The sequence below is a fragment of the Pseudomassariella vexata genome (genome assembly GCF_002105095.1).
Source record: "Pseudomassariella vexata strain CBS 129021 chromosome Unknown BCR38scaffold_6, whole genome shotgun sequence".
Taxonomy (NCBI): Eukaryota; Fungi; Ascomycota; class Sordariomycetes; order Amphisphaeriales; family Pseudomassariaceae; genus Pseudomassariella; species Pseudomassariella vexata.
Window position 1 is genome coordinate 2,084,178 of NW_024467961.1, and position 24,516 is coordinate 2,108,693.

A 24,516-nucleotide genomic window follows, 5' to 3' on the forward strand; every position below is an offset into this window, starting at 1 on the left:
GACCAAAATAAATAATAGTACATTGCCAAAGATAAACTGCAGCAACCTGCTCTCCAAGAGCCCAAGACTTATTTCACAACTCTCGAATGATTCCATCAACAATCTTCTCTGCTGAAGCGTATACAGTACTCTGTGGGAGACAACTTTCAGTCCTCAATGCCATGGAAATTATATTGCGTATCAATAACACTCATCTCGTCGTTACTCATCTTACACATCCCCGCCGCATGCCATGCCGTTGCCAAACTGTACTCATTCATCTCAAGGATTTTTTTAGTGAGTTGGCCTTCTTTGCAGGTCTGGGATGAAATAGAAGCACTCGCAGCTCTTATCACCCACTAGGTCCGCCCATCACTTATACGCACCTTCCTACCACGTTGGTGCATCATGACATGCAAGCCTGAGCTTCCGCCACATACTTTCCATGCGTATAAGGAAGCTGACACCCATTTAAACCCGGCGGGGACTCCTTCACGAACCCGTAGTCCACCTTCGGGATCGATTCTAAAGGGTTGGAGTCAATGCCAACGATGTCTCCCACTGGCTGGGCGAGTACAGGCTTTCGATCTCATAGAATATCCCGGCCTCAGCTGGCCTCAAACCGATGGTGTTGCCCGCTGTACCTCCGCCAACATAGTTGGACGTCTGCCAACGCCTAGGTTACCTGCGAGTATATCAAGCGGACCTCGTACGGGTCCCTCGTCCCAAAGGATGGCCTCAATCATGGGTTTTCACGTTGCAATCAAAGAGATTGCACTTTCTGCCAGGGGCGCCATTGACGAAGCTTGAGAGTAAAAGGCGAAGCATAGAAAAAATAAATGAAAGAGAATGTGGGGAAAGCATTGTGATTTAGGAAGGAGTTACGATAAGGCTATATACGTGGAAACGACGATGCAGAAACCCAGAGCGCGAGAAGACGCCCTCTGTTGAAAGGCATCATTGCTAAAAATCAGGTAAAGGTCTCGACAGTTTCTACAACCTGGCATCATGCCCTTGCCAATAGTCTCCCCAGGTGGTAGTCCCAATAGGATAGAACATGGTTGATCCTCATCCACATTCTAGAGTGAATGAGATTCGACTTGCATATCAAAAAATTGTCTGTTGTCGACACATGAACTGAAGAGGACAGGGAAGAGAGATCATCACTCAATGAACGAGCACTTTGAGGTCCTCATTGATACTTCAGTTGAGCTATATATTGGAAGTGCAATAACGGATGATCATCACCTTTTGAACCCTAATTTAGGGTCCATTTGTTCATGTAACATATACCGACCGGGCGGACTTGGCATCGGGAAATGTGCCAGCGTCGTGAATATTGTCACAGCATATAATTGTGCTGTGTTCGGAAAATATCATACACGCTTGGTTGCTTACTACAAGTAGGCAATGGGCAAGTAGTAACGACTCATAGAAGAAACTGTCGGAATCCAGGTACTAGGGACTGTATTGATACTATGAAGGTGCGTGAGGGATGCGTGTCTGTCTGCCTCGTACCCCATTCAACCTCTAAGCAACTAGTAATATGGAATATTAAGGTATCGATTTCATGCAGTAATACCACGAACCGGGTAGAGATACCTATGTTCTCTGTAGATGTTCCAAACGACCGTGCCCAATGCCTCTGTAGCAAAGAAAACCCCCGAACCACTATCACAGACAGCGCCTACTAATCAGCATTAAGTTCAAGCCCCAGAGTTTTCTTATGGCTTGGTGGCACATTTTCGCTTGCGGGTAGTACTGCGCTTCTTTCGGGAGTTCTGCTTTAGAATTGTTAGTATGTCTCATTCCCACATGCGAGAAAACCACCACTTACACGAACAACTTCATTGACCTTGCGCTTGACAATGCTGAGATTGAAGTTGTTGACCAGAATCTCCTGCTGAATCAGCTGGTCGACGGAGACAGCGCTGACAAGACCAAGCTGCTGGAGCTGTGCAAGCTGCTGCAGTTGCGAAAGCAGCTGGATCTGCTGGGCAACACCGACGTTGGAGAGGATGTTTGCGTCGAAGTTGCAGATTCCCGTGCCGAGTATGAGCCCATTTATGTTATGTGCAAGGCTCTCTTGGATGTTGCTTGGGTCAATGCTGATGTTGCTGGGCTCGGCGGCTGCATAGGCGGTGCCGTTGCTGGCAGCAAGGGCGGCCTCAGCAGTAGACTGTGCGAAGACCTCGGAGACAGCCAATGCTAGACCCACAAACAGAGAGACTTGAAGGAACTTCATTGTGACGTTTGAATGTCAAGTTTCGTAGTAAAGAAGCCCGCTAGGACACAGTCAGTTAGAGCAACAGCTGTGCTGATTCGAGCTATCAGACCAACCTTCAAAAGAAATGACACGAAAGAAGTGATAGAGCACAGCTATGAGAAGTCAGATGATTATCACTCATACGTGAAAAAACAAGCCACCCATACCTCTATATTATTTGAAAGAAGCAAATGGCAGGAGTTGGATCAACATGAAAGAAGACCAAGACACCATCAAGCACAAGAGAACCAGACTAATATATCTTGTGCACTTGTTCGAAATGCAGATCAACGCGCAGACAGGCTTTGTTGCCTACCGAACCAGAATGGCTAAGCTCAGGGTATGTAATTCAGTACCAACTCTGGTACATCATTCCTTCAAGCTTGGTAAGCCGTTGTCTCAATCCCATAAACCATGAAGATCAAAGTTTACCAAGCCGAAAGATGTTGAAGGCCAAAATGGTTGGTTGAGTCTGTCGAAATAGTCTGGTAACGACCCCTGATCTCACCGGATGTCGTCTGGACTCCCAGCTTGGCCTGTGTCATCCAATGGACAACCGCTAGGTGACATGGTCGTGTCATTTTGGGGCAAGGAAGAGATATCTCGGTTGCCTGCTATGATTGCCAAGTGCTCTATTTGAATACTTCATTGTCGACAAGCTTTATTTCTCTTAGTGCTTGGAGCACACGGCAGAGACTCGAGACAGTTTGTCCCTGAGAGTCGCCCAACCCCGGCCGAGTCTCTGACAAAACAGGCCGCAGGATCGCCGTGCCGTGCCGGCACAGCAATGCAACTTTCAAAGGAATGGCAAGAACCTGTTTTTGAAGCACAAAGTCATCCCCATAGCGATTTTGCAGACGGCCGTCGCGAGCTTATTTCGTCCTCTATTGCTTGGTATAAATTGCAGTTTTTGATGTATATCACAGTGGCTCCAATAGAGACGAGTCCAATTGACTGGAGGTTCTTCACGCTGCCACGTTTATTTAAGGTAGCAAATCCTGAGATTTTCAATCCCTTTGGAACCTAGGCCTTTTCGAAATATAATCCCAGATATCCTGGGACTGGGACTGCCCTGGCTTCAGCAATGGCTCATGGAAGCTAGCATTAGCGGAATTGAAGAGTCCAGGTTTTGAAAAATTAACACTCCACCAGCTCGGTAGAGCGTGCCGTCTAAATGGAAGTGCATCGTCCTTCTTTTCTGGACTCGACCCCAAAATCACAGTGCCGTCAGCACAACTCGATCGTTACGTCAGCTGTACCTAGAACACGCTCCAAGTTTCGACTCGATTGGTCCAAGTATAGTTTTGCGCGTACTGATCGGGTCGAGCAGGACAATGGTCGCCTGTAGTCAGTCGAATGCTTTCAAGCAGATCCTTCGGACTGGCTAATTCCATCGGTCTCGATCAGGCTGACAGGTTTGTATCGTGACACCATTGATCTTGTACGCTTGTGGTATACGGTCTAAAGCCCGGCCACTGTACCCAATGCAAATGCTACCGCTCGTTCTGGCCTTGTGACTGTTCGCTCTCCGTCTTGCTCTTTTTGAATCCCATCAACTCGCCAACGACTCCACCCGGCTTCGGAATCGGACACGGTCTTGCGGGTTTCGTAGCCTTGAATGCCCTGTCAAAATCCTCGTTGCTGCTCTCGAACTGAGCTATTCCGTTCTTGACCTCGGCCGGCTCTGCCCTCCTCCGCCTCCTCCGCCTGCCGTCTGGTGTCCTCTCCGAGTCGGCGTATTTGACCCGTGGCGCCGGACATGGGAGCATGTGAGGTAGTGCCACGACGAAGAAGCTTGCTACCACGGTGGTCGCGAAAAGGGAAGAGGTCATGCGCGACCGCGGGTGGAGGTGTGGTGGCATCGTGGGCGGCAGGGACAGAAAGGTGGGTTTGAGATGGTGACTTCGGTAGAAATTAGCATGGCTCAGACACATGAAAGCAACGTCGTTTGGTGATGCGACCCATACCTAGTATAGCCACATTGGAGAACAGTTCACGACGCAGCTTGGTCGCAAAGCTGGGAAGATTGACCCGATGGTGGCCTTGTTCAATCGTGATTGCGGCACTTTGGGCAGCTCGGGTGGTGAGGTACAAACTTGAAGCGCTCAACTCCGCAGGTCTTTTTGTTCCTGAGCAATCCAGCAACGCTCATTGAACAAATCCACACCAAGATCTCCACCTGAAGACTCCGAGGTTCTGCCAGCTACAGGGTAGCTTCAGCGACTTCGAGCATGCTGACATTTGAGTTTTAAGCGAGTCGGTGGTGTCCTTCCCCAGGTGGATCTACAATAATAATTAAACTGAAGCTCGGGCCAGTTCTAAAAACTACCAGCTGCGGCCTGCTAGCGTCATTCAGCATGAGATCTTCTCGCGACCGCGATTGGAACCCACGCGTCCTGATATCGTGGTCTTATTGAGGATATCTACCACCAAACCCATAGGCAGCGCCACTGCTCATCATTATTGTCCAATATACGTGTGGTGAAAATCACTTAAAACATGATATAGGGACCCCTCCTTGATCCAAGCTACCACCAACCACCCAGAGGCACTTGCCGCCTCCTACACCAGGCCGGGGTGCTCATATCGTTGCCTCCGCCAACGTTGCAAGCATGAGTGACCTTGACAAGTGCGTTCTTCCTCAGCCGATACGCTCGAGTATCACTATGCTGACTTTCCATCAAGAGCCATCGCCCAATTGCGGGCGTGCCGTCCAATTCCAGAGTCCCAAGTTCGCGAACTTTGCCATAAAGCGCGGGAGCTCCTGATTGAGGAAGGAAATGTGGTGACTGTTACAGCGCCGGTAACGGTATGGGCATATATCTTGGACATCTGCTCAACCAGTGACTGATTGATGCGTAGATATGCGGCGACATTCACGGACAGTTCCACGACCTCATGGAGCTCTTCAGAGTGGGAGGTGATCCGCCAGACACCAACTACCTGTTCATGGGTACGTTCTGCCGAAACATGGTCCTGCGCAGTGTCTGACAGCTACGGGTGATGCAGGCGACTTTGTAGATCGCGGTTTCTACTCTCTCGAATCATTCCTACTTCTCCTCTGCCTCAAAGTCCGCTATCCCGACCGAATGACTCTGATCCGTGGCAATCACGAGTCCCGCCAGATAACGACAGTCTATGGCTTTTACGATGAATGTCTACGAAAGTATGGAAGCGCCAATGTGTGGCGGTACTGCTGCGACGTCTTCGACTATCTTGCCCTGGGCGCTATCGTTCTTGGCGCATCCAATACTCTTTCTCCGCCAAACGATGCTGTTTCGCGAGATGTTTACGTCGAAGAAGACATCGAAATTGAAGTTTGTAATGCAGACGGGGATGTCATGAGTCAATTCCGCCGACAGCCTAATGATCGCAAGAGTCCGAATGGAACAGCGGCAAAGACAGGCCCGCCAGGCTCAGGCGCATCGGGGTCCAGTGGGGGAAGTACAGGCAATTCAACAGGCGCAGTACTGTGCGTACATGGTGGTCTCTCGCCACTCATCGACACAGTCGATAAGATCCGCCTGTTGGACCGGAAACAAGAAGTCCCACACGAAGGCGCCATGTGCGACCTACTCTGGTCCGACCCCGACGAAATCGATGGCTGGGGCTTGTCCCCACGCGGCGCAGGCTTTCTGTTTGGTCCTGATATTGTTAAGGTCTTCAATCACAGGAACGACCTGTCGCTGATCGCGCGCGCCCATCAGCTCGTCATGGAGGGATTCAAGGAGATGTTCGAAGCAAGCATAGTGACGGTGTGGTCAGCACCCAATTACTGCTACCGATGCGGAAATGTGGCTGCCGTCCTGGAGCTATCCGAAGATAATGGAGAACAGATTCTGGCACGCAGCAACGGCGAATTCGGGCGAAGCGACGGAGGTGTTGCACGGGGTGTCATGATGGAAGGCGAGAATGGACTTAAGAACGGCCCGGCCAGACGATACCGCGTGTTCCAGGCTGCGCCACAGGATTCACGAGGCATGCCAGCGAAGAAGCCCGTTGCGGACTATTTCCTGTAAGGGAGTGGTTGTCAATAAGGGGAAAACGTGAATGCGGCGTCTGCGGCAAACTACTTCCTGGGATTTTGTAACTTTACGCTGAATAGTGATGCAAGCAGCCAGCCGAATCGGATAGGACAGATAGGGCTGCCAGCTACTTTTTGTGGATATGGCTTGGGAGTTCAGGTGGCCAGACGGATGGCCCGGCTTGAGGGAACTGGTTCGTATGGAATAGATTACGATATCAATGATGAGCTGTCCGTTCTAGGTATCGTGAGTACTGGAATCCGCACGCAAGAAGGGTTCGAAAGAGCTGAAATTTATCGAGCCCGGTAAGTTAACAAGTATTCCCTGAATAACAATTACGTTTATTGTTGACATCCGGTCGCTCTATTAGCTAAGACCCCGTGTCCTTCCTAATCTCCTAATATCTTCACCCTACACGAGAGCACAGTACTTAGGTACACGAACAAGAAAGAACGCCACTTTCTCAGACCTCTCTCGAATGGTCTGAGCTAACTCCAAAAAACAAAAAAACAAAAAAAAACATCCAAACCTTTCCGCCTCTAACTAGGGCTGCAAATGTGACAATGGAAGGTACGTTGTGCTACTTCCAGCGACCTCAAAGGACCCAATGCCAATCTCCCCTCGGGTCCCGAACCCACACGGACGCGAGCCAGCCGGGTCGTCTACTTCTGCTTTAATGTGCTTGACCTCGCCGCTGCTGGAGCCATCGCCTATGGGGCGCTGGCGATCTTGTCTTTTGAGGTTTTGGTATCGAGGTTCTGGGGCTTTGGGGTCTTCTTGCGACGTTCCCAATTATTCTTATCGCCATCGTCGCCGCCACAGCCCTCCAGTCGCTGCCGCGGCCTCCGCTTCCGCCTACCCCAATACCCGGGGATTCGCAAGAGTCGCGCAGGTTCGATGTGGGGATGGCGACCAAGGTGGGCTGATGTGGAGTTCAGCTGGTCCCAAGATAGGTTCAGTCGCTTCGGGCGTGGTGGCTCATGGATACGGTCAGTGTTCGTCCGATGACTGGCTCTTGTCACCATCCCGCTTGACCAGTTGCTTCCGAATCTCGACCAGCTTCGAAAGCGCAATGTATGCAGCCTGCGCAGGCCAACCTTGCTGCAACTCATCGTCTGCGTTGGTGGTTTGCTGGTGTGTTGTGTTCAGGCGGTCGCAACCTGCCTGCTTCTCTTTGAACAGCTCGCTGATGATCTTGAGAGCTGGGTTTTCTTGCCACATAAGATTGCTCACAAGTCATCCAGTTCCTTCGCGTTCTTCCGCGGCCGCCTTCCTTTCATCCAAGCCGGGATTACGAACTTGCCCGCTTCATAGATCACGCGGAACTCGTCGGGGGACGGAGACCACCTCCACTTGCTCGTATCGGTGTCCTCTTTTCCCTGCGACACGTTGACAGCACTACGTCCACCACCGCCGCCGCGAATTTTCGGCTTAAAGATGGTCTCGGCTCCGTCAGCATCTTCGTCGACATCGCTACTGTCAGTGTCGTTTCCTAAGAAGCCACGCTTGAATTCGTCTTCATCCTCCTGGGACCAGCCCTGAAATTCCGAGGACAACGTATTTGGTTTCTTCTTCTGCGTTTCCTTTCCCTTCGCCTTCTCTTTCTCCTTTCCCTTTTCTTTTTTTCCATTTTCATTTTGTTTTTCATTCTTTCTTTCCTTTTCCTCGTTCACCTTGAGCGGCCGTAGTCTTCTTACAGGCACTTCCTTCGTGCCGCGAAGTATTTGTTTTAACACATAATGCCATGAGGAGAGCTCCCGGTAACAGGTCCAGCCCTTTTACGTGCTGTTCTTTGACATCTAGAAGCGTGGTGAGACTCCGTTCTATTTTGTTTGTTTTTTTCATACGCGTCGCAACCCTCCGCAAACTCGTTTTGCCGACGCTGTTCCTCGCTGGAAGCGGAGGTTAGCGTAGAACCTCCGGTCATGGCTTGCTTCGTCCTCCGGGGTGGAGGCCTAAGATCTTCATCTGAGGCAGAAGATCCAAGAGGTCGCTTAGGAGGTCTATTGGTGTCTTCTTGCCCTTCCCGCCTTGCTGTGGGCCACTTAAGTTATTCGGCTTTCGCGTGAAGAGACCGCCGGGGCTAGGCAATTGGATAGTCTGGGAATTGCGGGTAGCCCCAAGTTGCAAGTGTCTCTTGTATCGCTTCAGTGAGGCCCCGATGACTTGTAAGCAGTTGTCCGGGTGGGTTTTATTCAGCCCTCCCTCCCAGAGCTGAATCATTTCTATGAACCAGTCCGTTTCATTCTCAGAGTGTGATTTACGACGGGGTTCGGGGCGGATGTCTTGACCTAGTACTCAGGAATGGCCTTGAAAAGTCCGCCCAGGAGCTCATTAGACGAGACGTAAGAAGGGCGGGTTTTGCCTGCTCGACAATAGCCGCGATGTTCTTTTCCCGGGACGCGGGCTGCTCCTCGCCCAAGAGCCCTTATATGCGGAGGTACGGATGAATATGTTGTAGAAGCTGGTGGGCTTGTAGGACGGGCCTGGAATGTGTCTCCATCAGCGTTGTTCGTGGCTAGTAGCAGTGCCCGGCCAATGGCTGTGCTGTTGGTGGCAACTGTTGGAGGCAATCCGCTGCTTGAGGACTTGCGGCACCAGCGTATCTCGGATTTGCAGGCGCCCGTCTTCATTATCAATGTCGTCTGGAGGAGCAGTTGTCACCGTGTCCTCGCGCGGCGCTTCATCGTCTGTTGGAGTGTCCTCATTTAGCTGAAATCGAGGCTTGCATGGGCTAAACAAATTTTTTGTTGCGTTATACGCCATCTCTTCAAGAAACACCCGGTGCTCTGTCGCCTTGGATAGAGAGACCTTAGGTTGAGTATTGCTTTTGCAGGCTCGACTGTCAGGGAGCACTAACGACAACGCTTGTTCACCGTCCACTGGTCTTTGGTGATCACAAAGTGCCATCGGTCAACTTCAATCAGCCCATTCAGGCAGGACATTTTACATAATGCCTGGGTTGAAACAAGGTCCAATTTTGAAGCTTTGTGTCCTCAAGACGTTCGATTCATTGCTAAATGGAAAGGAACCGACACCGAAACTCCTGGCTACAAGCGGTGGCCGAATGTGGACGTCGCGCAACTGCCACTGACTAATTGCCAGATCCGGTAATGTCTCAGAAGTTTCGCAAGTGACTAGTCCAGCGCTTACATTAGAAAAAGAATAGAGAAGAACGTAGGGTATACCGTAGAAACTATAAATCAATTGCTCCAAAGAATCAAGGGTGCAGCATCCGCACCAGAGCCTCCATGTCATACTCTGTAGAAGTGGGAGTATAGCGACCCAGCGCCGTATCCATGTTACCCGCGCCAGTTTCCCAGTTGCCAGCTGAGGAACAGGGAATCAAAGTACCAATCCCTTGAGGTGCCACAACTTCCAGTGATGTGATGACATCAGCTAAATCTTTGCATGTAGGAATTGTGGCTGCTGCTGTAGAAATCGGTAGGTAGTCTGCTGTGAAGCCCGTTGCAGGAGCTGATTGGAATGCAAGTGGATTGTAGTAGCCGTGGTCGTGAAGTCCTGGTGTCGGGTGGAGACTGAAATTCGGGTCCAGTCCACGGACTTCTGCGTTGGTTGGTCTGTCTAGTAGTAGTCGAGGGTGTGGAGGAGAAAGAGGAAGAGAGTTCTTTGGATATTGAGCCTCGGCCAGGGAGTTGAGGTCAAGCGATTCGATGCTGGTGACATCTGGCTCGGTTGTACAGCATCCCGACGCGGTATCCCATGCCTGGAGAAAGTGCAGATTGTTGAAATCAGGCGCCGTCGTCTCGGGCGAATGGCTGGCGGCCGAGGACTGCTCGTGGGGGTGGGCAAAACGCAAGATGGGCTTTCTCCAGTCGTCTTCTGAGGTATTGCTCTTGACGGAGCTGGTTTCGCTTCTTTGGCCGAGAGGTTCGGGGAGCGCACCGGGTGCAGTCAGGCTGGAGTCCAAATGGTTGGGCTGACGAGGTAACAGTAGTCGTTCCAAGGCTTGGGCCGCACTACCGGATTCGGCAGGAGGAGATCCTTGGCCACTCGGCTGACCCCGTCCCCCCGAGGATCGAAGAAAAGTGTCAATGGCATCATCACTGACGCCTTGCTGACTTAGAAGCAACCGCAGTTTCCTGTTCTCGTCGATGGCTCTTCTTGCCGCCTGCTGGATTTCTGTTGATGCCTCGATGCCTTGGAGCTCACAGACTCTCAGACGCTGTTCGAGCTCCTGCAGGTACTCTCTCCGCCGCGCACGAGATCGTCTCTGATTATCTCTAATTCTCACAAGGTTGCTCTTGTCCTAGCGTTGAAGGTCAGCCTCCATGGTATTGATGGAAGGTGTTAGGTCATGTTCGACTAACTGAGTTCGTTGCCATTATAGCTGTGCCGTTGCGAACGCCGCAGAACTGTCGATGGACGGGTGGCTTTGAGGGTCTCTACCTAATCTTCTATAGAAACCGACGATACCCCGGACAAGATCAAATACACGAGGTCAAAGTTCTGTCGATTGGTGTTGGCAGTCTTGGTTGGAAGAGACACCATCTGGTTGTAAGGGATAGGGTCCAATCATGGCCAAATCGTCGACGGGCATGACGGCTACATAAACCAAGCCGCCTTATTGTATAGTGACATGGGGGCTACTTCGACTCCACCAGTCCGAGTTTACAATTTAGTAAACCGGCCTGCACGAATGGAACCCCAGGGCACCGACACGTTACTGCTTCACGGCGGGTTGCTGACGTTAGTTCCTTAAATGCGCTGAAAAAGCATGTAAGTGCGTCTGAAAGGGTGTGGTAGCCAGGCGGAAGGTAGATTCGGGTTGGTAATTCTGTGTTGATGATTGGACGGAACTACCAGCTCTGTCACTGCGGCCCACCAACTTTGGGACCGACCAAATGACCGAGGTGTAGATCCAATCGCACCTAGTGCTTGATTGAGACTAAACCATGGTTTGATCTTCTGATGCAGAAGCATATACTGTCCAAGTCTACGACGATTGAGTCTCGTACTGGATGGAGAACCTCACCCTCGATGCCATCACGCCGGAGGGTCGCGGGACGGTGCGGTCTCGCTGTTATCACGGCAAGTTTGCCTGCCGGCACACCACTGAACGGTGCGCCACATGCCTCAACTTTACTTTGCTTTGCCTTCAAGTCACACAAGAACACCCTGGTGGAGGGTCTATGGCGAGGTCGAGCTGCCTCTTTCGGCGATTTCGGATAGGGTGCTAGGTGTGTAAGTGGCTTGGCTCTGCTAGATTTGTGCAAGAACAATATTGGCTTGAACGTTGAGAACATCTTGCAAATGAAGCGAATAATGCAACGGCAGAATAGAAGGGCTCCTCCCAGGGCCGGGTGCAGGCATGGTGAGGAGCCCTGCAAGGGCCTCACACTGGGTCTAGACATGTGAACCTTGATGTCACGAGCCAACCATATAGGTCTATCGAAGCACAGCATAATGGGGCATATGCAGGCAGCCCGTGCCGGAAATTATCAATCAGATTAGATTGATAATCTAGGTATTCCACATTAGGTAACCCGAGCGGTCTCTGGTTAAAAGATACGTAACGAGGCTTATTTATACGAATAATGAATGCTTTTTATCCACCTCGCTCTTCTACTTATCGCGGCAATGACTCGATCGAGTGAACTAAATGAGACTAAGCCTGAGAAAACAAGCAGCCTTGGTCGTGTTGCCACCTTATAGCAACTTTTGTACATGGGGCGGATTAAACCCGGTAAGAACAAGTATTCCCGAACACCCACAAGTAAAGGCTGAGCTGAGCACATGACGCGCTGAATCGGACGTACAACCAAGTGCTTAATCTCGAAATGTACACAATCTGCAAATATGTCGGTTTCTCTATGTAGTTAGATCTGGAAAGGGAATCATCTAAGGCGGGGTTGAAACAAAACTGCCGTCGTGAAATATGATATATCTAAGTTTATCGACGGCTGTGGTAGAATATGCATAATGATTGGACCCTGGTTCACAAGATCAAATCAATCTGTGGATAGCTGTGGCGTATCCCAAGAACCGGGATCCTGTTACAATGGGTACCAGATCTGTGTTACACACCGTTAGCCGAGATGCTACACGAGAGCTCAGTGCCTTGATTCCTTTGGAGGGCCGCCTGAGTGCTCTATGTTGGTGATTTCACCCACACTGGAGTGGCTTGGAATGAATGCCGGGTCACGACTAATGGTCATATTTTCTCGTCATAATCATCCTGGGCTGTGGACAATTCCAAGCATTCTTGTGCTTATCCCCTCTGTAGCGCCTGAAAAAGTGTATGATAAAGGGAAGGCATTGAATAGGAAAGAACGCCGAAACTTTGATATGCAATTGAACCAATGGTGGCTGTCACGAATAGTGGGAAAGTCCAGAAAGCCGTCCAGTAGGGCCTCTCCAACTGCCAACCCACAAGTGCTTGCCGCAAGACGGGGGTTGGCACTCGTGCAGAGAACAAACACTACGACTGGCTCGATCCTATGCATCTTAATCATTCCCGGTGTCCAATACGTCGACCAATCAAACGTCTCCATCGTGTTTGTTGTCCTGGGCTGGCTGAAAAGTAGGGCTAGTATGATTTACCATGGTGTCCCATGGATACCTCCAGCCCTCCTGGACGTCAGCGCTTATATGAAGCGGTTCACCAGTTAGCAGGCGGTATCAAGCCGACACTCGATCACGATCTCAGCCCAAGTCCTTGGATCTGACGAGACCAGCCGAGAAAGTTACTTTGGGGGCTGTCACTCACTGTCTAGAGCTCGAACCCTTCATTCGTACCGAACGCTACCGCTCGATTACGAGCCTTATTCTGAAAGAGGTGGAGTGCTCACATCTCCCTACGTCCACGTCCTTCTGCTGTCTTTTTCTTTTGTCCTAGTCAACTCTGTATCTAATCCTAAGACCCTGAAATAGAGAGGGAGAGAAGGTCCCAAGTACAACAAAGCTCTAATGTGTGTAATTCTGTTTCTCATTATGTAGTTGGGGTTGTCCTACTTCGTCAATTTCGCATCACTACCCAACTCAGCTGAAGCCCACCTCCAGAACAACAACAAAGACAACACGGGGTATTCATGATCCGATTACGGCGTGAGGGGTTTCAGTTTTCGTCGGATGTCCCGAAGACACATATACAACACCGTGATGAGATATCCCCACGTCGCCTATTCAAGCCTGATTTTGCAGTGTGAATGCAGGCTTGACAAGGGGCTATCGTTTGCTCATGTCTTTCGGGCAGATTACGGTAGAGCTGCTGTTTCCCCAGTACTTTGAACAGACCCGAATCATGAATGTTTCCATGTGTTTCCACGCAAGACTTCTCCAACGATGGGCTTACATCATTGGTTCGTCAGCCTCCAACACAATGATCAGGGCAGATCTGAGATCTACAGCCGAGCTGGTGCTGCAGAATGACTTGCATTTGATGAAGAATTTCAGGGGTAGCATCTCTGAAATTGCCTATGGGCTCAACCTCTCCAAATCCCACCCTTCACCGTCTTGTTTCTTGGTGTAGACAAACCGATCATGCAATCGGCTTTCTCGGCCCTGCCAAAACTCGAGCAATTCTGGAATCACCCGCAACCCACCCCAGAACTCAGGAACGGGGATGTTCTCCTTGCCTCTGAATTTTTCCTCGGTCTCCTTGACCCAGCCCTCAAGCTCGTTCCTTCCATCGTCCGCTCCTTCCCCAGGCCGCAGAACCTGACTCTGCCGACTAGACCATGCCCCAATCTGACTGCCCCTCACCCTCGTATCGAAGTACTTCTGGCTTTCCTCGCGCGTCATCCGCTCCGTCTTCCCCTCGATACGGACTTGGCGCTCCACACCCTCCCACCAAAAGGTCAGACTGGCCCAGGGGTTGGTAGCCAAGTCGGCGGCCTTGCGGCTCGTGCCGAAGTTGCTGTAGATGACGAAGCCGCGCGCATCCAGCTCCTTCAAATAGACCACGCGGGAGGATACCCGACCGGATGGCAGCGCTGCCGTTGAGAGACAGCATGTCTCTGGATGCGCGACGAGGTCAGACTGCTGCGCCTGCGCGAACCAGGCGTGGAATTGGCGGATGGGCGACGTCGCATCCAGGTTGGACCGGGTGAGGAAGCCTTTGGTGAACTGCTCTGCTTGGCCCTGGGCTTCTCTCCCTGCTGGAGCGACTGTGGGTGATGTGAGTCGGTGACTTAGTGGATGAGTGAGGGACGTACAAATGAGCTTGGCGCCTTCGTCTGTGGCTTTGGAAGCCATTTTGTAGCTGGGTCTGATTAGTCGCGATAGTGTTGATTGCATTAAAACAAAGTGGCCGCTGCTTCAAAAAGAAGGAAGTTGGGTCGAATACGAAGGCATGGAGAAGTTGTCAAGAATTGAGTGATCTCATGACGCATCATCACACATGGTCCGAGGGTGGAGTCTCATGCCGAAGACACCACCAAATTCTACAACACGGCCATCGCCGCGTTTTCAAGAAGCAGTGCAACTAGACTCGCGCAATGATGGCCATATTGTAAACCCATCTCTATACCAAGATTTCCTTCAAACTGAACGATACTATATTCTAGGCGGAGTTTGCAAGAAATACTGTAGCGCCTAAGACTTGAGAAGAAAGTATAAGTCGTCCATCCAACACATACCCCACAAACTTGTCTGATCTTCAACTTGAGCTTTAATACAAGGCATAGCTGTCATTATATGTGTAGGTGATTGATAAATGCACGTTCATATTGCCAAGTATCCTATCAATAGCTTGTACAGAGTGCTAATAAACAAAAGTATACTCAGAACATCCACCAAAGGCTTATTTGCGACAATTGTTGTACTTATAATCCTATTTCCACCCCCTCGGTAGGCTCACTCGTTTTGAAGAAGAAAAACCCAAAAAGTCATGCTTGACTCCCATTAAATCACAAATTAAGTGGGGAGAATTGACACAAAAGAAAAATTTAGGTCTCACGGGGATTCGAACCCCAGTCCCCGGAATATCCGGTAGGGAGTATTCATTGAATGACTGCCCGTAATCAGAATCCGATGTGATAACCAACTACACTATGAAACCGTATTGGAACTGCTGCTGTTGGATAATATATGAATTAATGAGTTATATATCAACCAGACAATAAGTTTGTGCGGGAGAGCACTGCAAAAATTGGAAAAACTCCACTTCTGCACAGCTTGGCCTCTCAGATGGATCAGTTCTATGTGGACTGTGTGTTACTTCGAATCCTCCTAGACACACCCACTTAGTCAAGTAAGTGTAAATGAGAGAACGTCGTCTCTGGCTTTTCTACCTGACCACACAGCCAAGTTGCTGAGTTGCTTAATTCATCTGGTTCTCTCCATGTGTTCTAGTGAAAAGAATACTTGTAGGTACTAGGGACACACAGCAGCTTATGAGGCTTCTTGCCGATCCCGGTGTAAATGAGTTTTAGCTTGGAAATAATTAAAGATAAATATTCTAAACTGATCTTGCAAGCATTAATGAATATGTAGTACTCTCTGCGAGTGCTTTCTTAGACTGGTATACATCTCATCTTAGGAGACCACATTGGGTATGTTCTGATCTATAGTGTAACCTTCATATCACCGCATCAGAAAATCATGCCTGGCGACTGACTGCCTGACTGCCTGACTGCCTGGATGTGTTTCATCTTCCTCGTTTCTTGTCAAGGGTAACAAACATCCGTGCTCGGATCATGAAATATAAGGTGTTCTAAGCTACAGCCCGGATAGCCAGCAGAAATTAATCGATAGCAGAACGAACCCCGCCATCGATCGGCTGCAAAAAAAAACCACCCCACCACGCAGAACAGTCACTTGCCCGCCGCGCAAGCCCGTCAAACTGACGATCGTTACGAAGACATTGCGACATTACCAACACACAATGGCGACTTCTACAGACAACGGAGCTTCTTCAGCCACGGCCGCAGCGACGATCCAGAGCCTGCGGGAGTCTCTGTGCTCCGAGGAAACCCCGCTGCCCATCCGATTCCGCGCCCTCTTCTCGCTAAAGCATGTTGCCCGTCATGAACCAGGCCCCAACGCCCTTGCTGCCATCGATGCGATCGCCGCCGCCTTCTCGTCGCCTTCGGCACTTCTGAAGCATGAGCTGGCCTACTGCCTGGGCCAATCGGCCAATGATGCCGCGATTGCGCCTCTGCAGCAAGTGCTGGCCGACGTCAAGGAGGATACCATGTGCCGACATGAAGCGGCGGAAGCTTTGGGAGCTCTGGGCAATGCGAGCAACCTAGAGATACTACGACAATTCAGAGACCGCGAGGGCGAGGACATTGTGATCATAGAGACATGTGAAATCGCCATTGACAGGATAGAATGGGAGAATTCGGAGGAACGCAAGAAGGAGAAGCTGCGTCAAAGGTATGTCGGCCTATCGCATCAAAGTCTTCCCTATCTGCGACGTCGCGCATAACAACTAACCTGTACAAGTGACTTCGCTTCTATAGATCCAGCACCTTCGATGGCCGAAGCCGAAGCCATGCAGACTGTAGAGGAGCTCGAGAAGACCCTAATGAACACAGAAGCTCCCTTGTTTCTCCGCTACAGAGCCATGTTCGCCCTGCGCGACATGGCCTCCCCACCAGACCTCCCAACGGCAGTCCCCGCGGTTCTTGCCCTTGCCAAAGGGTTCGCAGATTCGTCCGCCCTGTTCCGCCACGAGATCGCATTTGTCTTTGGTCAACTGTCCCATCCCGCGTCGATACCCGCTCTGACCGCCGCATTGAGCGATACCGAAGAAGCCAGCATGGTGCGGCATGAAGCCGCAGAGGCTCTCGGAAGCTTGGGCGAGGAGGAAGGTGTGGAGGACGTCCTCAAACGCTTCCTTCATGACAAGGAGAAGGTGGTGCGCGACAGCATCATTGTGGCCTTGGACATGGTCGACTACGAGCAGAGCAAACAGACGGAGTATGCTCTGATCCCAGAGGCGAAGGCGGTAGCAGCATAGCATTGAGGATGACAATGGGGCAGAGTTTCGTGGGGCATTGATTGTAGGATACCAAGACCAAAAAGTCACGTCTTTCATTGTCGTAGTTTTTAGACTGCCGCAACTTCAGTTATTTGCGCTCCACCTGTACGTCGTGGTTGATTAGCAAAATACATATTTTCCATACGCGCAGGAATCATACTTGTTACCGCAGTCGCAGGTATAGAAGATGGTACTGCCTTCATCAGCACTGCGCAACTGCACAGCAGAGAACCGGATGTTGCTGCGCCCGCATTTTTCGCAACTGACGGAGGTGTCGATGGCTTCGGTCTGAACCTTGTGGCGCTCAACCGTCTGGACTGTCGAGAGCTTTTGGCGTAGAAGGGAAGGGAAGTCGGAAGGTTTGCTTTGTGTGACGATCGTCTGTGAGGCCTTGTCTGTTGGGATACGCATGAGAATTTTCTGCTATATAACGGCATCGTTGCTAAGCCCAGAAACTGACCTTTGTTCTCTGCGCCGCAACATTCGCATTTCAGTATATTCTTCTCGTTGCCCATTGAGGCTGGCAAGAGGTTGCCGCAGTCCATACAGAATACTAGTGATCCTATAGAAGCCATTTTGTCCTCGACTTCAACGGAGTTTACAACGCAGGTGATGAATGTAGTAAAGGTGATCAAGTTTCGTATTGTAGCTGCCAATTCAAGATGCGGACACAAGTCTCATGGTCTTGTCAACATAACGGCGGAATTTGCTATTGTCACATCGAATCTTTGGTAAAAAGAAAAAGTTCGACCCCCTGTCGTCGTATCGGTAATAATTCCCACAATGGCCGACCCTCAGGTCCCTTGTCGGTATCTCGGCGCAAGACCGGGATTAAGAACCTTGTCCTCGAATCTGGGGCAAGTGCAACGACGGTTGCAGGTGAGCTTCTTAGCGCAAGGCTGTCGCGACTCCCTCAGTCGGAGGCCCAAATGGTGCAATCAGTGCTCAGTTGAACTCATTTGGTACCACCGGCCTTCTCAAGCTCGTATCTTTTACGTGGGAACAGAAACGAATCATTGCGCGACATCATCCCAGGAGCATAATTACGTTCCACTCTTCACAACCAGCACATGGCAAAGCAAACGACTTCCTAGCTCCACGTCACGGAGAAGACGCCCGCAATGCGCTTGACAACTGCAGAGGGTAACGAGTTTGGGTCAACATTCTGGACGTTTGAGCGCGAGGGTGTAAATAGAGGAGATGGCAAATCCGCAGTCCGGCAACCAGAATGGCGTCGTGCCTCATCATGGCCAAAACCCATATATGCCGTCAGGTGCCCAGCATCAGCATCAGCATCAGCATCATCATCATCATCAGCAGCAGCAGCAGGTTAGTGCCCGAAGACCATTTACTCTGAACGAGGCGCTTCCGTACACGCCGATAACGTCGGTGTTTCCCTTTGAGCCAGGTAAGTGCATCTGACCCTCGTGCCTTCCCTATCACCCAGGGTGCCTTCCGAATCTGGGAGTAGAAACCGCTTCTCTGCCTAAAACCCTTCCATCCCAAGAAGCATGCCGCTGACCTTGGGAAAACACACGCAGACATCATCAACACTCCCACAATCGGTTCTGGCCCCCTCGCACCCTCGATTGCCGGTCTGGTCTCCCGCGAAGACTACGATGCCCTGAACAACGAGGCAAGATACCCGAATCAATCCAAACGCCTTGAGGGAAGCTTGGAATATGTGCAGACGTTGTTAAAGCCGGAAAAGATCACTCGATTGTGGGTTCGCGCATAATCTATTGTCTCTGAAACAATAATCAGTATGGAGGCATTGGAGGACTTGAGCTGATAATGAACCCAATAGCCAATTCAAGACGGCGCCCAAAGCTACCAATCCCTCGAATGATAGCTCACAAAAAAGCCTCACAGAAGGCCTGTCGCCATTTGCGAGAATGGTATATGACAACACGGCTATATCATTCCGGTATCCCACTCCAGAGACACCACGGCCGCAGACGGTCAACGGCCAGAAGATGTCTCCCCATATCACGAAGGGATCGCCCAAGGCTCGGAAGCAGGAGCCACCCAAGGTCGTCAAGCACAATCCTGCAGCCCTCAATGCGCAGGCTGTTGCTAAGAACAAGTCTCAAATCGAGATCCATCTGCCAAGCCAGAGGCAACTCAGTGCTAGTGCCTCTCCGCACTCAACGTTTGGCCTTGTTCGTCAGGATTTGCCGGAAACCCCATCTCGGCCAGCTCACATTCCCCAAGTGAAACCGCAGACAATTTCACCAGCAGACTTGATGGTAGCTCAACCAAAGACGCAACTACTGCCTCCGGCGCCAGATCGAAGCTCTTCCCAGAGAATCGCTGGAGTGACAGATCAGTTACCACCACGAGCTCAGTCCCAGGAAGCGTCACAAGCGATATCCGAACCATCGCGGGCATCATCACAAGGCCTGAAAGCTGCCGGCATCAGAATTGAGCTGCCTGTTGCAAGTTTTAACAAGGACGATTTTGTTGTAGTGGATGACGCGCTGAGTGCCCCCTATCATCTCTCGACAAAGAAGCGGAAGCGCGCCCAAATGGGAGATGGCGATGATCTCGATAGCGGGCTCGACAACCGCGAGCGAGCAAATGCGGCTCTAAGAGAGTTGCAACGTTGTCTCCAAGAGATTTTTGAGGCTGAAGACAAGACGTCAGGGCAGCATAGCAACTCAAATGCTTTAATCACCATCGACAATGACCAGGAACCCACCATGACCACCGCAGCCCATTCCCGCGCCTTGAAGTTAATTCTTAGGACACTTGAGCTCGGCTGCTTCCGACTGGTTCCAGCCGAAGATATTCTTCGAGTACAGAACTTGTGTGACGGTGCGTTGAAGCAAGCCGCAAATCTTGAAATCAAGATCGACGACAGCTGGGGCGAGGTCGAGGTTGGGATGTGGCTCCAGCAGCTTCCCAACATCGAGGCAGGACTGAAAGCCGCACGTACCGCACTAACGGTCATGAGTGGAGGCCGAGAAGAAAGGCAGCTTTATTCCGAGGACTTGATCCAACAGGGGCTCAATATCTTCAAGAATGTCATTGACGGCATAATCGTACCTTTATCTGAGCTGCGAGGCTCCGATCCGTCCAAGAAAGAATTGTTCAGGCATCTGACAGCACAGAAAAAGGCGATCAGCACCATATTTACGGCTTGCCAAAAGCTTTTTACACTCATGTCCACCCTGATAACAAGTATCGACCTTTCGGAGACAGTAGTCAGCACACTGGAGTTTGCTTCGTCCTGTCTCATATTCGTTGAGAACGCACCTGAAAAAGATTCAGTGGTAGGAACTCAAAAATTTGACGGGCTTCGTCTAGTTGCCATGGACATGCTTTCTCAAATCTTTTTAATGAACCCATCCCAAAGGCAGGGCATATTTGATGACATCTTGACATCTCTCGAGAAATTGCCGCTTAACAAGCTGAGCGCCAGACAGTTCAAGCTCTCAGATGGTGGAAGCATTCAACCTGTCTCTGCTCTGATCATGCGACTAGTGCAAGCCAGCGCTGGAAAGGTTGATGACCGCAAGGAGAAGTCTCGTGGTCAAATGTTGAAGTCTCTCGAAGGGGACGACCAAGACGGCCAGGGAAATGCACCAAATGGTGGGAAAGGCTCTGCTGAGACATCGTACGCTGTCAAGACCGAAGATTACGCCGCCATGCAGCCCTCTACTGCTATTCAGGAGCTTGAAGCCCTCGCACCGCCACTCTTTGATACGGCCAAGCGTAATGCCGCGTATGTCGTCAACTTCATGGTCAAGCGTGCCCAGAAGTCTACCAAATCTGGCGATACCCCGTATCGTAACCTGCTTGATTTGTTCGTGGAGGACTTCACGACTTGCTTAGATTCGCCGGACTGGCCTGCGGCAGAGCTGCTGCTCCGCCTGTTGATGTTCATGATGCTAGAACTCGTCAAAGGCGAAAAGAATGCCGCACCAGCGAAGAACATGGCCTTGGAACTTCTCGGTGTGATGGCCGCCGCGATTTCGAAACTTCGCTCGCATGTTCGGAAGACTGCAAGCAATTTCGAGGGCACTGACGCCGACGAGCTAGGACGGTGGCTCGCTGAACTGACGACCATGGTTCTTGACCGCAAATTCTCCCCAGACAAGATTATCAATTGGCTTGGTCCTTACCGGGTGGTTCTAGAATACCTCGAGGGCCGTGTGACTGATGACCCGCACCTCAGAAGCGCCATTTCCTACTTTGTTACAGATTGGGCTGTCTCAGTGTGCGCTGCATATGACGACGATCAGGAAGAGTCGGAAGGCAGAGATGCTGAATACGGCAGGACCGCGTACCGTCTGCGTAACATGGTAGAAGACCGTAGGTGGCTTACCAATGAGTACAGTTTCAAGTCGGTCGTCGCCAGTCACGCCAAGCTATCTCATTCGATTCTCCTACTTCGGTCACAGTTCTGTGATTATTTCAAAGGAATTCTCAACATTCTCATGCAGTCGATGACAACAGATGCCGCAACTGTCCGCAGCAGAAGCTTGAAGAGCATCAATCAAGTTCTTGAGACAGATCCAACCATTCTCGATGGCGATAGCGTCGTCATTCACTTGATTTTACAATGCTCCAATGACTCGTCCCCGCAAGTCCGAGATTCTGCTCTTGGTCTGATTGGGAAATGCATTGCTATGCGGCCGCTCCTAGAAGAGAAGATGACCCAGACTGTCATTCAACGGTTCACAGACGCCGGAGTCGGGGTTCGCAAGAGGGCGATGAAACTTGCAAGAGACATTTATCTTGGCAACCAAAGCAAGGACGTCCGCAGTGCTATAGCGAATGGGCTTCTTCATCGTATGCAAGACCCTGATGAGGGGGTCCGCGAACTTGCTCGGCAAATGATAGAGGAAGTATGGATTTCACCGTTCTACAAGGCCAATGACTCGATGGCCTACAAGCAATCGCTCACCGACCATGTCGTTCTGATGGTGCAAACGGTGAAGCAAGGAAACGCTTCACTTATCCTCGATAAGGTCTTTCAGACTATGTTGGCCCCCGAGTCCAAACTTTCTGAGGCCAACTCCGATGTCTGTAAAAGATTAGTTGCCAATATGTTCGATTTGGTAGACAATCCCGACTCGGAAGATTTGTCCGTTCCAACGGGCAAAGATGCTCTTCAAGTCTTGATGATTTTTGCGAAGGCGGATCCCAGACTCTTCACCTTCGAGCAGATCCGTCTCCTTAAGCCACGTATTGCAAGTGTAGCAAGTGTCAGTACGAGTGAGGAATTCCAGGTGTCAAGAGCTGTGGTAGTCATTTATCGACGAGTGTTACCACAAGTGTCGAGCGTTCACAATCAATTCCTTGCCGAAGTCCGCCGAGATCTGATGCCTGCCCTGCCGAAGGTCACCAGAGCGCTTCTGGACGATGTGATGGCTTGCTTATGGATCATCAGTGGCTTATTAGAGACGTCGGAGCATCTTGCTCGGCTTGTCTCTTCAAGTCTAGCCGGTGTCCAGAAGATTAGAGCGATGACAGTCAAAGGACCTCTTGACAACGACACGACGAGGAAATTTGCGCGATATTCGCTCATTGTCGGCATGGCAGGCAAACACTGCAATCTTGACCAGCACGCCGAACTGTTCAAGTCCAGCTTCCCCAAGTGGCAGGGGAACTCGGTATCGAAACTAATGGTTGATGTTCTCGTACCATTTGCGAACCCCTCGCAGCCCGCAGAAGTCAGGAAAGCAGCGTTGGATGCTATCGGATTGGTGTGTCAAGCGAACCCAAGAAATTACGTCGCAGCAAACGTCTACACGACTTTCCAGCAGGTTTTTGACGAGCAAGATGCCGCCTTGGAGTCAATGATCCTTCGGTCTTTTAAGGAGTTCCTGTTTACCGAAGAGAAGCGGTCTGAACAGGCGGCGGCGTCTGCGAATGGAACCAAGGAGCCCGTCAAAAAGGATCTGAAGTCGATGGGCAGTACCGGATTTGACGACGTGGCGAGCGCAACTACTCAGAGATTTCTCAAGGAAATTACTCGCATCACCACAGCGACACAAGACGAACATGCATTCTTGGCTATGGAAGTGCTGGCTACGATCAGCCGACAAGGATTGGTGCATCCTAAAGAAACCGGAGTCACTCTCATCACGCTGGAGACCTGCCCCATTATGAAGATCTCTGAGCTGGCCTATCAAGAGCATCGAGCGCTCCATGAGAAGCACGAGACCGTCATTGAAAGAGAGTACGTCAAGGCGGTTCAAGCAGCCTTTCAATATCAGCGTGACATTACGGGGGACTCCCATGGTGCAACTGAGAATCCCTTCACTCCGAAGCTCCATTTATTAATGGAAGTGCTGAAAATCAGCAAGTCCAAGAATCGACAGCGCTTCCAGGAGAAGCTTATCGGCCAGATCGACTTCGAGCCGGCTAAATTGGAAGTTGGTCACGAAGGTATGCCACACCATGTCGAGTATTCTCGCTTTCTGGTCGAGAACCTTGCGTTCTTCGAGTACGTGACCGTGAGTGAGGTTCAAGCTACGATCACAGCAATGGAAAAGCTTGTCACCAGCACAGGCTCGGGCATCGCTCAATCCATTGAATCGGAAATCTTCCAAGTTCGGGTCGACACGATGCTCGGTGCATCGCAAGCGACTAATAGAGAGTTGCCACCATTGGCTCCTGTTGAAGCGCCAGTCAACAATCAGAAACTCCGTCAGCTATCTGCGGGATCAATCATACTTCTCGTAGTCTGGGAGGCACGAACATACCTCCGTCGAGCATATGGTCTCAATGCAAATCGCCGCGAGAGCAAAGGCAAGGGTACTAACAAGGACTTGACCAGGGCGCCCATCAAGGTCCAAGGTGTGACTGGTGACAAGTTCTGGGAAGATGTTGCCGTGGCCATGACAGGTCTTGATTCTCATGAGCGTATGGTCGATACATGCAAGGCCTTTGTTGAGCTGTTGAATGTCGACAAGGAATTTCAGATCGCCGAAGACGACGACGATGTCGATGGCAATGGGGAACCGACTACGCCCGATCCGGACGATGATGACGAGGAAGCTCTCAACTCCAACCCACGCGGTCGGAAGAGGAAGGCTGGTCATGCTGCAGGTGGGAAATTGAAGCGAGCTCGGTCTAACTCTAAGCCCCCGCCTCGCGGTCGCTCTCGGAAAAATCCTGTTGCTGCTGAAGCTGATTCAGACGCTGCCGATGATTTCTTCTAAGAACTCCCTTGTTTAGAACAAGGATCTTGCTCTACACTTATATCAACTCGATTTGTGGGACGTTGTAATTAGGTCAACGCTTCATTGCTGGCGTGGATGACCACCAATACTTGCTGCTAGGGG

At 50.8% G+C, this 24,516-nt stretch overlaps 9 protein-coding genes and 1 non-coding gene across 10 annotated transcripts; 4 read left to right on the top strand and 6 right to left on the bottom strand.

Moving 5' to 3' along the window:
- Positions 1 to 1,703: 1,703 nt before the first annotated feature.
- BCR38DRAFT_409069 (uncharacterized protein) lies at positions 1,704 to 2,224 on the bottom strand (the record flags this gene model as incomplete). The annotated part of the gene is made up of 2 exons (XM_040858334.1): positions 1,704 to 1,763; positions 1,817 to 2,224. The coding sequence occupies 2 exons, from the start codon at positions 2,222 to 2,224 to the stop codon at positions 1,704 to 1,706; spliced, it is 468 nt and encodes a 155-aa protein (XP_040716512.1).
- Positions 2,225 to 3,738: 1,514 nt separating this feature from the next.
- BCR38DRAFT_409070 (uncharacterized protein) lies at positions 3,739 to 4,107 on the bottom strand (the record flags this gene model as incomplete). Its single annotated transcript, XM_040858335.1, has 1 exon — positions 3,739 to 4,107. The coding sequence occupies one exon, from the start codon at positions 4,105 to 4,107 to the stop codon at positions 3,739 to 3,741; it is 369 nt and encodes a 122-aa protein (XP_040716513.1).
- A 750-nt stretch (positions 4,108 to 4,857) lies between these two features.
- On the top strand, positions 4,858 to 6,264 carry BCR38DRAFT_457542 (Metallo-dependent phosphatase-like protein; the record flags this gene model as incomplete). The annotated part of the gene is made up of 4 exons (XM_040862051.1): positions 4,858 to 4,874; positions 4,931 to 5,054; positions 5,108 to 5,198; positions 5,255 to 6,264. The coding sequence occupies 4 exons, from the start codon at positions 4,858 to 4,860 to the stop codon at positions 6,262 to 6,264; spliced, it is 1,242 nt and encodes a 413-aa protein (XP_040716514.1).
- A 274-nt stretch (positions 6,265 to 6,538) lies between these two features.
- BCR38DRAFT_196031 (uncharacterized protein) lies at positions 6,539 to 7,839 on the top strand. The gene is made up of 2 exons (XM_040854049.1): positions 6,539 to 6,575; positions 6,641 to 7,839. The coding sequence occupies exon 2, from the start codon at positions 6,878 to 6,880 to the stop codon at positions 7,661 to 7,663; it is 786 nt and encodes a 261-aa protein (XP_040716515.1). The 5' UTR covers positions 6,539 to 6,575; positions 6,641 to 6,877; the 3' UTR covers positions 7,664 to 7,839.
- A 1,496-nt stretch (positions 7,840 to 9,335) lies between these two features.
- On the bottom strand, positions 9,336 to 10,999 carry BCR38DRAFT_196037 (uncharacterized protein). The gene is made up of 2 exons (XM_040854050.1): positions 10,602 to 10,999; positions 9,336 to 10,540 (listed from the first exon to the last, which is right to left on the bottom strand). Exons 1-2 carry the CDS (start codon positions 10,614 to 10,616, stop codon positions 9,491 to 9,493), a joined length of 1,065 nt encoding a protein of 354 aa, XP_040716516.1. The 5' UTR covers positions 10,617 to 10,999; the 3' UTR covers positions 9,336 to 9,490.
- Positions 11,000 to 13,707: 2,708 nt separating this feature from the next.
- BCR38DRAFT_457543 (uncharacterized protein) lies at positions 13,708 to 14,487 on the bottom strand (the record flags this gene model as incomplete). The annotated part of the gene is made up of 2 exons (XM_040862052.1): positions 13,708 to 14,399; positions 14,448 to 14,487. 2 exons carry the CDS (start codon positions 14,485 to 14,487, stop codon positions 13,708 to 13,710), a joined length of 732 nt encoding a protein of 243 aa, XP_040716517.1.
- Positions 14,488 to 15,181: 694 nt separating this feature from the next.
- On the bottom strand, positions 15,182 to 15,292 carry BCR38DRAFT_t169. Its single transcript has one exon. It is a non-coding gene; the product is annotated as a tRNA-Gln (tRNA).
- A 668-nt stretch (positions 15,293 to 15,960) lies between these two features.
- BCR38DRAFT_196118 (armadillo-type protein) lies at positions 15,961 to 17,242 on the top strand. The gene is made up of 2 exons (XM_040854051.1): positions 15,961 to 16,611; positions 16,681 to 17,242. The coding sequence occupies exons 1-2, from the start codon at positions 16,118 to 16,120 to the stop codon at positions 17,195 to 17,197; spliced, it is 1,011 nt and encodes a 336-aa protein (XP_040716518.1). The 5' UTR covers positions 15,961 to 16,117; the 3' UTR covers positions 17,198 to 17,242.
- A 96-nt stretch (positions 17,243 to 17,338) lies between these two features.
- Positions 17,339 to 17,793, bottom strand: BCR38DRAFT_342392 (uncharacterized protein; the record flags this gene model as incomplete). Its single annotated transcript, XM_040855944.1, has 2 exons — positions 17,339 to 17,613; positions 17,679 to 17,793. The coding sequence occupies 2 exons, from the start codon at positions 17,791 to 17,793 to the stop codon at positions 17,339 to 17,341; spliced, it is 390 nt and encodes a 129-aa protein (XP_040716519.1).
- Positions 17,794 to 18,481: 688 nt separating this feature from the next.
- On the top strand, positions 18,482 to 24,393 carry BCR38DRAFT_341937 (uncharacterized protein; the record flags this gene model as incomplete). The annotated part of the gene is made up of 3 exons (XM_040855908.1): positions 18,482 to 18,626; positions 18,760 to 18,940; positions 19,026 to 24,393. 3 exons carry the CDS (start codon positions 18,482 to 18,484, stop codon positions 24,391 to 24,393), a joined length of 5,694 nt encoding a protein of 1,897 aa, XP_040716520.1.
- Positions 24,394 to 24,516: the final 123 nt, after the last annotated feature.